This window comes from Cnephaeus nilssonii (assembly GCF_951640355.1).
Source record: "Cnephaeus nilssonii genome assembly, chromosome: 4".
NCBI lineage: Eukaryota > Metazoa > Chordata > Mammalia > Chiroptera > Vespertilionidae > Cnephaeus > Cnephaeus nilssonii.
In genome coordinates this window covers 56,411,069-56,423,387 of record NC_137075.1, presented here as the reverse complement: position 1 = coordinate 56,423,387, position 12,319 = coordinate 56,411,069, and the positions used below count along the sequence as shown (strand labels likewise).

General features: G+C 42.2%; 1 protein-coding gene across 2 annotated transcripts in view; it reads left to right on the top strand.

The window, feature by feature from the left end:
- PRTG (protogenin) overlaps positions 1-11,433 on the top strand; it is a gene marked incomplete at its 3' end in the record, with an annotated part of 130,043 nt that extends 118,610 nt beyond the window's left edge. For both annotated transcript variants that reach the window (XM_079767757.1, XM_079767756.1), the window contains exons 16-20: positions 3,295-3,477; positions 4,738-4,858; positions 7,373-7,538; positions 10,441-10,545; positions 11,029-11,433. In XM_079767757.1, the coding sequence (XP_079623883.1) occupies positions 3,295-3,477; positions 4,738-4,858; positions 7,373-7,538; positions 10,441-10,545; positions 11,029-11,433 (980 nt within the window). The remainder of the gene's footprint in view (positions 1-3,294; positions 3,478-4,737; positions 4,859-7,372; positions 7,539-10,440; positions 10,546-11,028) is intronic.
- Positions 11,434-12,319: the final 886 nt, after the last annotated feature.

Here is a 12,319-nt window from a genome sequence, read left to right as displayed (position 1 = left end):
TAAATTGGAGAAACACCATATACTATTTATTCCATATACTGTTGGAAATTCACATTGGGAATTAAAGTCCTTTCCTAAAGCAATCCATTTAACTCAACATTTGCCAAATAAATTGGACTACTAATAGTAGGGACATAATTGATTGATCAAATGAATTCTTATTGAATGATTACTATGTGACAGGCTCTTTTCTAGGCATTGGTAATGCCACAATGAACAAAACAATGTTCCTTCCCCAATGGAGCATACATCTCAGGAAACACACAAGCAAATATAAAAATATGCAGGTAGTGTCATAAGTGCTATAAAGAAAGCTCCAATAAGGGGAAAAGACAAAGTGATGGAGGTAGTAAGGTAAGTTCTTTGGGAAGAAATGACATCTGTAGATACCTGGGGGACATGTGAAGGCCCTGAGACAGAAGGAAGGGAGCATGAGCGTACACACACCCACTCAGCTCATCCGCTTATAAAATTTAAATTAAAAGACTTTTCATTTCAGGTACGATTAGTTTTTGGCAAGCACTTTTACAAATTAAATGTAAAGTATTACGTGATAAGATGGAAGCTCAATTTATGTGTCTATTTGTGAAGAAGTTGAAATGCTTTTCCTTCTAGCTAATTGCAACCTGTTACAATACCTCTCTGTTTTTTAACTCACCTGCCTAGGAACTTGTGAGAGTGGAAAGGCTCTTCCTGATTCTAAATATGGGTCAGTTTGTTTATTTAACAGTTGTGTGCTCAAGTAGCTCACACGCTCTTCAGGCCAAGTTGAAACCATAGAATATAAAAACAAGCTGTTTTTGGCTGCTCACATTGCCACTTGGTTCAGCTGCCTCCACCATGTGATCTGCAGAGGTGGCCTCTGAATCGTGTCCTCAGCTCGAAAATCACCCCACAGCTCACTTGCATAATGAAATAGACTCTTTCAGGTGCCTTGGAGTAGTCAGCTCTGGCCTGGAGGTGACTCTTACAAGCTATTGTAAGCTCTTTGAAGCCACTGTAAGGATGCTCTGAGTCAGGAAAAAATGAGATGAAGTCACCGTAGGAAAGTAAGGTTCCCCTGTGAATATCCACAGATGCAGACGGAACAACTTGCTAGATGAATTTCTATTACACCTGCTTTCTTAACATTAGGATTAATCCCTAGGGTGAGAGTCCCTTTTGTAAGAAAAATACTTCCGTGAAGTGACAAGAGCAGAAAGACACCTCAAGAAATACCAGTGCCACCCATCCAGCGTGGCTGGGTGGTTGAGCATCAACCTATGAACCTAGAGGTCACAGTTCGATTCCTGGTCATGTCACATGCCCAGGTTGCGGGCTCAATCTCCAATGGGGGGCGTGCAGGAGGCAGCCTATCGATGATTCTCATCATTGATGTTTCTATCTCTCCCTCTTTCTTCCTATCTGAAATCAATAAAAAAAATAAAAATAAAAGAAACAGCAGTGCCCAAATAGAAACCCTTCTTAGCAGTCATGCCAATAGAGAAAATACCTTTTCATACCAAATGTCATATCTAAATTCAAATGAAGGTTACTTTTTGGAGAGAAGTAGATGCTAGGCAGATTGGTGGTAGTAATTTTGATAGTTAATTTGAGGTCTTAGTCTTCAGCACTCATGGTTCTTACATAATTTTGGCATTTTATTTCCTGTTTACATTCAAGAACTCTTAATGATTAGGAGGGTGAAAAATATTTTTTTACTTTCAAAACTAATTGTGTTGGCCTTACCCAGTTTGGTTCAGTGGATAGAGCATCGTCCTGCAGACTGAAAGGTCCCGGGTTCCATTCCGTTCAAGGGCATGTACCTCAGTTGCAGGCTCCTCCCTGGCCCAGGCCCTGGTTGGGGAGCCTGCAGGAGGCAACCAATCAATTTCTCTGTTTTTCCTTCTCTCTTCCACTTTCTCTAAAAATCAATGGAAAAAAAATAACCTTGGGTGAGTATTAAAATTAAATAAATAAATAAGTAAGTAAGTAAATAAATAAATAAATAAATAAATAAAATAAAACACAAACCAAACACTTTTTAAAAAAACTAATTGTGTTGTTTCTAATTTAAGAGGTAAGGTCAAGTGACCCTCTTTGGAGCATGCCTACTCCAATCTCCTTTTTGAGTGAATTTTCTTTTTCCGAAACTCTAAGGGATCCCAGGAGACTTAGAACCAGGGGAGCAATGGACAGTGGCAGCTAGTCCTGGGCTAACCCCCTGAACTTATCCCGAAGGCCCCCTTTTCTCTGTCCTTCCAGTGAGCTAACAGGCTCACTTCTTTCCCATAAGGTTTCTAGGGAGCCAAAGCAGAGCCCTACCTAGTCCCTCTCCTGTTGCTTCTTTTATTGTAAACCCTTCCTTGTTTCACTATCCCCGGCTTTAATAAAGGTACTCTCAAACAATAAAAACATAAAGAGTAAGGTCAAGATCATCTAGCACAGTAGTTATCATAAATAGTTTAAACATTTCAAAAGATGGAAAAAGGCTCACATTGGATTTTTAAATACCTAATAATAGAGAAACAAGTAAATTGACTGTACCTCCGCTACGCCCACAGCCAATCAGAGTGAGTATGTAAATCAACCCAACAGAGATTGCAGTTAATTTGCATACGTACCTGGGTCCTGGGAACCTCCTCAGCACCCAGGTCACTCCCAGCCGGCCATCGGGCGGAGGCTTTAGGCTTAGGAAGGGGCCGAGCCTGGGATCTGAGGGAAGGGGAAAAAAAATCCATGGAAACATAACCTCAGATGAGGATAAAAAAAAAAAAGAAAGAAATGTCATATCCTATGAAAGACACATCTTGAAAACCTTAAAGAAAGTTGTCATTTTATCATGGTGAAGGGACTGGAGTCCGTGTTGATAAAAATACCTTGGCAGCTGCGATGACTGGCAGTGGCTGCAGCAGCGGGGTGATGGGGCTGGCACCTTCCCCTGATCAGCCTAGTCGCCTCCCGCAAAGGGAGGCCAGACTGCGGCTTAGGTCCGCTCCCAATGGGGATCGGGCCTAAGCCATCAGTAGGACATCCCCTGAGGGCTCCCAGTATGTGAGAGGGGGCAGGCTGGGCTGAGGGACCCCTCCCCAGTGCACAAATTTCGTGCACCGGGCCCCTAGTCTAATTATAATTGTTGAATCTGAGTTCTTTATACCATTCTCTCTCTACCTCTGTTTGAAATATTCCGTAATAAAATGTTGTTAACGCTGTTTGTATCCAGACCTATAGAAAGAGTAAAACATTGTGTATATGTAAAAGCATTTTATAAATACAAAGTTTACTTAATTTGTCACTGCTCTGTTTTTTTAATAGGGGCCATAACCATGGCTTTGTTGGAAAACCTAGTGGCAGGAAATGTGTACATTGTCAAGATATCTGCATCCAATGAGGTGGGGGAAGGACCCTTTTCGAATTCTGTGGAGCTGGCAGTGCTTCCAAAGGAAACTTCTGAGTCAAACCAGAGGCCCAAGCGTTTAGATTCTGCTGATGCCAAAGGTCGGTATACTGTCACAATCGCTGATTTTTCTTAAGAGAAGAACGTGCAGATCTGTTTCTCAGCTCCCTGCACTTGATCTCCACGCCTGCAATGGCCATGTCCGGAAGCCTGCACGCCGTTTCTCGGCTTGTTGCCAGTGAGGGTCTGAGGCTGTGGAGCGGTGTGGCTCTTCTCTGCACTCCTGGAAGCAAAAGACAAACTTACCTCAGAATTAGCTGCCGTTTTCAGACCACTATGTCCCAGTTAGTTCTCTTCCCAGCTGTTCAACCACCAGGACAGATGAGCCACACCGTCCTGACCTCATGGGAGTAGCTTCCTGGGAGGTTTCATGGAAATAAACAGTGGTGGTGTGGTGGTCAAGCTCAGAAGAGCATGATTTCCATTAAGAATTTTCACCACAGAAACACAGCCTTTCCAGAGAGAAAGTTATTTCTCTCAAGAAAAGTGATTGGGAAAAATATCTTTAGAAATCTACCCTCTCCTCGTCCCTGGGGAAGTGGGCCTGTGTGTTGGGGGTCGGGGAGCAGCTTTATATGGCATAGAGAGAGAGAGAAACAGAATGAGAAAGACACCCAGGGCAGGAGAGAGAGAAAGAAAAAAGAGGAGGGCAGTCAGATTTAAGCCCAGGAAGCGGGTAGTCACAGTAACGACCCTATTATCAGGGGAAAGAGAGTACGGTTCATATTCACACCTCAGATGCCTCGCTACTGGAAGTGTCACGGCACTAGCAGCATGAGTATCACCCAGGAGCTTATAAAACACACGCAGCATCACAGCCCCCACTCCAGAACTAGTGAGTCAGAATCTGCCTTTTAACATGTGCCCTCGGGAAGCGCATGCACCTTAGCGTTTGAGAAGCACTGCCGAGTAAATGCAAATACGTAAATGGAAAGCTAATCGAATACAGCTCTGCTTTTAAGATAGCATGACATGAGCGCTATCCTTTGGTCCGTCAAGGAACCACTGTGCCTCGTGCCTTTTAGCATAATAAATGATAAACTGATGTTCATGTTTGATATAACCATACAATATCTGGAACTCATATTTAGAATCCTCACTGGGGGAAGATAAACCAATCTTTCTGAGATCACTGATAAAAGTGTAATATGTGTCTTTTCTGCTTAGACACAGAAGTGTCAAAGGTTTTCCTGTGAGAGGAAGGAAAATGATAGGAAAGCAAATATCTGTCTGAGGATTATGATAAATGGAATCATGGATTTTTAAAAATTGATTCTAAGTAAATGTGTTTCCCCTTCTAGTTTATTCAGGCTATTACCATCTGGACCAGAAATCAATGACTGGCATTGCTGTAGGTGTTGGCATCGCCTTGACCTGCATCCTCATCTGTGTTCTCATCTTGATATACCGAAGCAAAGCCAGGTGTGTTTCCATTGCTAGAGATGTTGAGGTGGTTAAAGTAACATTTAAATTACAGTAACTACAAGAAGCAAGCTGGAACCAAGTGCCTTTTAGAGTAATTGGGATTTTCCACTTTAAAATAAATATATTATTACTTGAGTTCTTAGAGCTATGGACATATACACAGTTTGGAAGATTACTTTCTTGCCATTTGAAAAATGCACTATGTCAATAAAATATTCTTAATGAAGACCTAGTTTCTTTATATCCTTAGTGGTTTTTTTAAAAATAAAATTCTATTTATTTATTTTTTTGGTTAATACTCACCTGAGAATATTTTTTTTTATTGATTTTTAGAGAGAGTGGAAGGGAGGGAGGGGGTGAGAGAGAAAGAAACATCGATGTGCGAGAGACATGCCCTGATCCGGGCTGGGATTGGGCCTGCAACCCAGGTACATGCCCTTCACCATGAGTCAAACCCTGACCCTTTGGTCCGAGGGCCAATACTCTAACCACAGAGCCAAACTGGCTAGGGCTATACCCTTAATATTTTGAGAAACACAAAGTATATCCTTTAGTTTTAAAAAAAAATGTTGAGTTCAGTTCAGGGCAGCTTCCCTGTTCTGTTCATCAAACTTTGGGACATCAAAATACAGGCTAAGGGAGATGACTGGATAGAAAGTATTGCTCTATTCCAAGCATGTCAAACTCAAAGGCTAACACGGGACAAATAAACAAGGTTTAAGTTTATGTGGGCTGCAAAAAAACAAAAGCTTCAATTTTTATAGAGACATAGGTTTATTTCGATAGAGACATGCTGAATACAAAGGGCTGAAATAAATGAGTAATCGTTAACATAAAATAATAGAACATTTTAATAAAAATTAATATTTTTCTTGAACATTAACTTACCAGACACTGAATAACTGCACAGATTAATAAGCATAACACAAATAAACGTATTTTTCTTGTTCTCCAAAAGCGAAATATTTCCTGTTGCGCACACCAAACAAGTCAGTCCAAGACTAATGATGTGGCCATCGGCTGCTAAAATATTCGCTGCTAGTATTAGTGGAGAGAAATGGTATGCCTGCGAATAAGATGCGTAAGGGAAATGAATGCAACACGATTATAGTAATCAGTCATTAGCGAACCTTGTAGTTTGTTATTAATAATTATGTATAACAGGATATTGTAAAAAATTAAGTTAGAAATTTTTATTAAAACCTTTCTTACATATCGTTATATTGGTTGGGCTGCAAAAATATTCATTGTGGGCTGCATGTGGCCCGCAGGCCGAAAGTTGGACATGCTTGCCCTATTAATTTACCTCACAGCCTACAAAAATGCTTGCGCAGATTTAAATTTATCAGCAGATTAAAGATGTCCAAAAGAGAAGTGGTTCTGAAGAGACTGAAAACTAATGAGCTTGGATTTGCAGACAAGACTAAACTCATTCAGTTTTTTTTAAGTTTGGGGTCTGTTGGGCTATTTGAGATACAATGACAATGAATCATTTTTGTGCATGGCTGCTTTCCAGAAAACATAAAAACAAAGTGACACAAACTGATATATCTGCTGATGAGAGGATTCCTTACTCCTCGGAATATTTTCACATTTAAGTAGCCTGAAAAGCCTGAGTCACTGAGAGCTCCTCCCGCACCACCGCAGAACAGATGGTTGGGTCTCTCTGGACATGGATTAAAACAAATGTAATAAGTACGGATTGCTTTTCCGTGAACTCTGTCAGGCAATCGCATCTGTAATTTGACTTCAGCTAAATTCTCAGCATTCAGTGAACTTGTCTGTTTCTAACCTTTTATATACTTTGGCTTTTGCTTTACTTTCTTAAGGTCCTTTTGTAAATTTAAAAAAAAAAAAAGTAAAGCCAAATACATACCATTTTTAGGTAATGTGCCTTACTACTCCCTCCATCTGCCTAGGTTGTTCAGAGTTGACTCTCTATGTGTTTGGTACTTGACTAGGAAAACATATTAATGAAGAGTTAGTGCTAACCTATTTTTATATATTGATTTGACTTAGTCTTAGGGTCCAGGTTTCTCACTTTAAGAATATTTTTATAAAAATCTTTATGCACCATCTTTTAGTGATGCCTAAATCTTGCAGAAGTGCTACTGTAAATTTGCCATCATTAATTGGCAAGTGAAATGTGATGTTAGTGTGACAGTCTGTAGACCTGAAAGAGAACATGTAAATTAAAAAATTTAATTTATGCATAAAATATAAATAACAATAATAAAACATAGTAGTTTGTAACTATTAAGGCTTTTATTAGGAGTTTGTTAAAAGTATACGTAACCAGATATTGGGACAAAAAGAAATAAAGAAGCTTTCTTAAATCATAAACATTTTCAGCAGTGAGTTGGAGTTAAAATCTAATACTCAAGTTCCTAAAGATATTTGAGAAGCAAACATTAAAGAACTTTGTGTGCAAAGTTGTGATTATAGCCCAAATTGGGTACATTTGCCTGTATCTCCTATGAAATTAGATTTCCTTTTCTTGCAATATTTCAGGAAGTCATCTGCTTCCAAGACGGCACAGAATGGAACTCAACCGTTATCTCGAACCAGTGCCTCCCTCGCCGGTGGAAATGAAGTAGGAAAGAACCTGGAAGGGGCTGTAGAAAATGAAGACTCCTTAATACCGATGAAGATGCCCAACAGCTTCATTGATGCAAAGGTACTGCAAGCTAGGGAACCCATTTGCTGCGTGCGTAATCCTTCCATCCACTCATCTTCTCTTTATGTGTAAAATTTACTTAGCAAAAAATTGCATGTCAAATGTATTATATCCATACTCCACGTAATGAAATGTGAAGCAGTTTTACCCAGATCCTTCCTTATACAAAATATTTGGGGAGAAGAAGATAGGGATACATAAAAGAATTAACCTTTTGCACTCGGATGTCGAGTGTGACTCGACATGGTTAGCATTAGAATAAAGGAATCGAGAAAAAAGCAAGCGAGTGCAAAGGGTTAAAGGTGAAAGAGATGTAGAAAAAAAGAGAAGGTAGCATAAATTCAATTAGATGGGATTGTATGGAGCTAAGATGTCTTCAGTAAGGACACCAGAATCGTTAATCTATATTTATGACAAATTGAATTGTCCTGTATTTACTGGGTGGACAATTTTTTACTAATTCATTGTAGGTTGGTAGAATGTCACTGGGGGATGTTATTCTATGTCCTTTCCACTGTAATAATAGTACAGTGATAAGCATTATGAATAGCAACTGAAATTATTTTTAGTCACATTGCAACATTAAATAGTATATAGTGTACATTATTATAATAGTTCTCATAACCAATGTGCTATTAACCAGGTGTCAGTAAACTACAGCCAAGCCCAAGCCAGTCCATGGCCTGTTGTTTTGTTTGTTTGCTTGTTGTTAATCCTCACCCTAGGACAATTTCCCATTGATTTTTAGAGAGAGTGGAAGGGAGGGGGAGAAACAGAGAAAGAAAGAGAGAAACATTGATGTGAGAGAGACACATTGATTGGTTGCCTCTCACATGCGGCCCTGGTAGGGGTGCTGGGGATCAGTCTGCAACTGAGGTACATGCCCATGACCGGAAAGGAACCCGGGACCCTACAGTCCACAGGCTGACCCTCTGTCCACTGAACCAATCTGGCTAGGGCATGCTTTTGTATGGTCATAACCTGAGCTAAAAATATTTTTTTACATTTTTCTTTTTATTTTGTTTTTTACATTTTTAAATGGTTGGGGAAAAAAAGATGGAGAAAATGCAACAGAGGCCATATGTAGTCTGCAAAGCCTAAAATATTTACTATGTGGCCCTATACAGAAAAAAAGTTTGCCAAATTTAGCTATAAATTATTTTTCCCCAACCCTTCCCTAAAATTTAGAGTAATCCTATCTGATAAGAGTATTATGCAAATTAACCATCACTCCACTACACCCACAAGCCACGCCCACCAGCCGATCAGGAGCAGATATGCAAATTAACCCCAACCAAGCTAGCTTCGGCCATGGAGGGAGTAGGAGGGAGGCTTGGGTTTCCCTGGTGATGGAGGAAACCAAGCTTTCCACACACTCTGACGGGCCCAGGCCTCCACTAAGGCTACAAAGTTTCAGTTATAGAAGATAAATAAATTCCAACATAAATGGAAGCAGCCACGGAGCTGGAGAGAGCAGGAGGCTAGGGTTACCCCCGGCAATGGAGGAAGCCAAGCTTTCCGCCTGCCCTGGCCTGCCTTGGCCTCCGCTTAAGGCTACAAAGTTTCAATTATAGAAGGTAAATAAATCCCAACAGAAATGGCTGCCTCCACGGAGCGAGCAGGAGGCTTGGCTCCGCTCCAGGCTACAAAGTTTCAATTGTAGAAGATAAATAAATCCCAGATACCAGGGCCTCCGCTTGGGTCGCCAGGGGGCGTGGCCGGCCTGCAAACCACCACAGGCCCCTCGCCCAGGCCGCCCCACGAGGGAACCCCCACTCTGATCTGGGACACCCTTCAGGGCAAACCAGCTGGCCCCCACCCATGTACCAGGCCTCTATCCTATCTAATAAAAGGGTAATATGCAGATTGATCATCACTCCAACACACAAGATAGCTGCCCCCATGTGGTCAAAGATCCTGCCCCCATGTGGACACAAGATGGCCACCACAAGATGACCAGCAGGGGAGGGCAGTTGGGAGGGACCAGGCCTGCAAGGGAGGGCAGTTGTGGGTGATCAGGCCAGCAGGGGAAGGCAGTTGGGAGGGACCAGGCCTGCAAGGGGAGGGCAGTTAGGGGTGACCAGGCCGGCAGAGGAGGGTAGATGGGGATGACCGGGCATGCAGGGAAGGGCAGTTGGAGGGGACCCAGGCCTGCAAGGGAGGGCAGTTAGGGGTGACCAGGCCGGCAGAGGAGGGTAGATGGGGGTGACCAGGCCTGCAGGGAAGGGCAGTTGGGGGGGACCCAGGCCTGCAAGGGAGGGCAGTTAGGGATGACCAGGCCTGCAGGGGAGAGCAGTTAGGGGCAAACAGTCTGGCAGGGGAGCAGTTAGGTATCAGTCAGGCTGGCAGGGTAGTGGTTAAGTAGTGATCAGGCTGGCAGGCAGAAGCAGTTAGGGGCAATCAGGAAGGCAGGCAGGCGAGCAGTTGGGAGCCAGCAGTCCCAGATTGGAGAGGGTGCAGGCTGGGCTGAGTGACCGCCCCCCTCCTCGTGCACAAATTTCGTGCACCGGGCCTCTAGTAAAAATATCACAAGCCCTAGCCAGTTTTCTCAGTGATTAGAGCATCGGCCTAAGGACCAAATGGTTTCGTGTTCGATTCCCAGTCAAGGGCATGTACCTTGGTTGTAGGTTCAATCCCTGGCCAAGCAGGAGGCAATCAATTAATGTGTCTCTTTCACGTCGATGTTTCTCTCCTCTCTCTCTTCTCTCTCCCCCTCCTCTCTTAAGGATAAACCTAATATCTTTTTGATCACTAACAACTACTCTGAATTGTTGTATGCTGCTATGTAAAAGAAGAAATAGTAATATCTGTGATTGTTTTCTCTTAACATTTAAAAATTTGAGGCACTACTTGTGATAAACTGAACTATATAATACTTACATTTTCCCCTTTATTTATCCAGGGAGGAACTGACCTGATAATTAATAGCTATGGTCCTATAATTAAAAACAACACTAAGAAAAAATGGCGTTTTTTCCAAGATTCTAAGAAGATAAAAGTTGAGCAGGTAACCCACCTACATGAGAAAAATCTTTGGCAGCCCATGGTGTATGAAACGGTAGTTAAAAAGAGAGGAAAACGTAAATGGATGCTTTCATTTTCATGTTCTTTCTGTGTGTTCTTTTATTAATTTGGGGCACGACTCCATGGGAAGTGGTGGGGAGTGATCACTGAAATGACAGTTGGAATCGTAATTAGAACTGTGGTTTCCAGTGGGGAGTGGAGGGCAGTGGAGAAAGGGGTGGGGCAGGACTTTGCGTCCAACTCACTGAGGACGCCTTTGACACTTCACTGACCCCAGTAATTCTGATGTGCCCCCCGTCCTCAGTGGGGAACCGCCGACCTAGACAGTCCCTTCATGAGGATGACCTTTCCCCCGGGTATCCCAACAGTTTGCCATCTCAGAATAGATGGGATAGGTAAAAACGGACTTAGTCTTTCCCAGGAGCATTCCATCATCACTGATGGTGTTTTATGTATTTTTGCCTAGCCTCAAAGAAGATTTACTCAATCGGTCTGCTTTTACCAGCCAGGCACGACTGTGTTAATTAGTGATGAAGACTCCCCCAGCTCCCCAGGTCAGACAACCAGCTTCCCAAGACCATTTGGTGGTGCAGCCGATACTGAGCATTCAGCCAATAGTGAAGGCAGCCACGAGACCGGGGATTCTGGAAGGTTCTCTCACGAGTCCAATGACGAGATACACCTGTCTTCGGTTATAAGTACCACACCCCTGACCTCTGATTACCTCGCTGGCAGTGATTCAGGTGGGAATCTCTCCACGAGGAAGTGTCCAGACCCTGCAGTGGCGTCAGATGCTGAGCAAACTACCTCTTCAGTTCTGCAGCCACCATCTGCCATGCTAAGCTTTGATAAAAATGATTTCCCAATCTAGGCAGCCAAGTTCAGGTATTCTCACCTTTAATTCTGTTCGAAGGACAATGAACAGGGAGCCAAAGCCTTTTGTGAAAATCTTGATGTCTTATTGGGTATTTCAGCTTTTTTTTTTTTAATGTCTTTTTTTTTTTTTTTAAACTCACGTATTTGAATGTTTCATTGTCAGCAATGTGAAAAGACAGTCAAGGTATTTGACTGGATTATAAGAATATATCACTGGAGCAAAGGGAAGACTTTTGAAAGCCCCTTTGCTAGCTATCTACCTCAGTTTGCCAGATGGCAGACTTAGAAGACAACCTTGTTACCTCATTAGTTGTGCTAGTTTATCTCAGCTACATAACCAATGATACTTCCTAGTAGCATTTTGTTTTCATTGCTGTATGTGTATGTAATATGTATGATCGAAGGAGTCATATAGGTAGATGAGTAAGAATGTTTATCTGAAGCTCTGATCTTTTAAAAAACACACACACTGACATCTGCATTATCTTTATAATTTAACACCTCTCACTGTGAAGACTGTGAAACCACTGAGAAGAGACAAAGTGGGACTATTGATTTTAGTGAATGACCAAGACAAAAAGTGCTCTCTCGAGAATAGAACGATGTGGTAGCATATAGAGAAGACTATTGCTTCCAGGGCCTTTATGTTTCGGACGTTAGTCTGAGTGCTTTATCTGCTGTATCCCAACCCTCAGCCTGCCTAGAGCTGTGCCTTTTCTACCTCCCCCTTTGCCTGACAGTGGGCCAAAGGCTGAACTGTCTAGTTTGCAAAGCAACCTCAGCATTTCCAGACTTAATAGCAAAGCTCCATGCAGAAAACAGATTTTTAAAGAAAATGGGTAGGGTTTTATTTTGGTGTTTTTTTTTAAATCCCAGCTTGG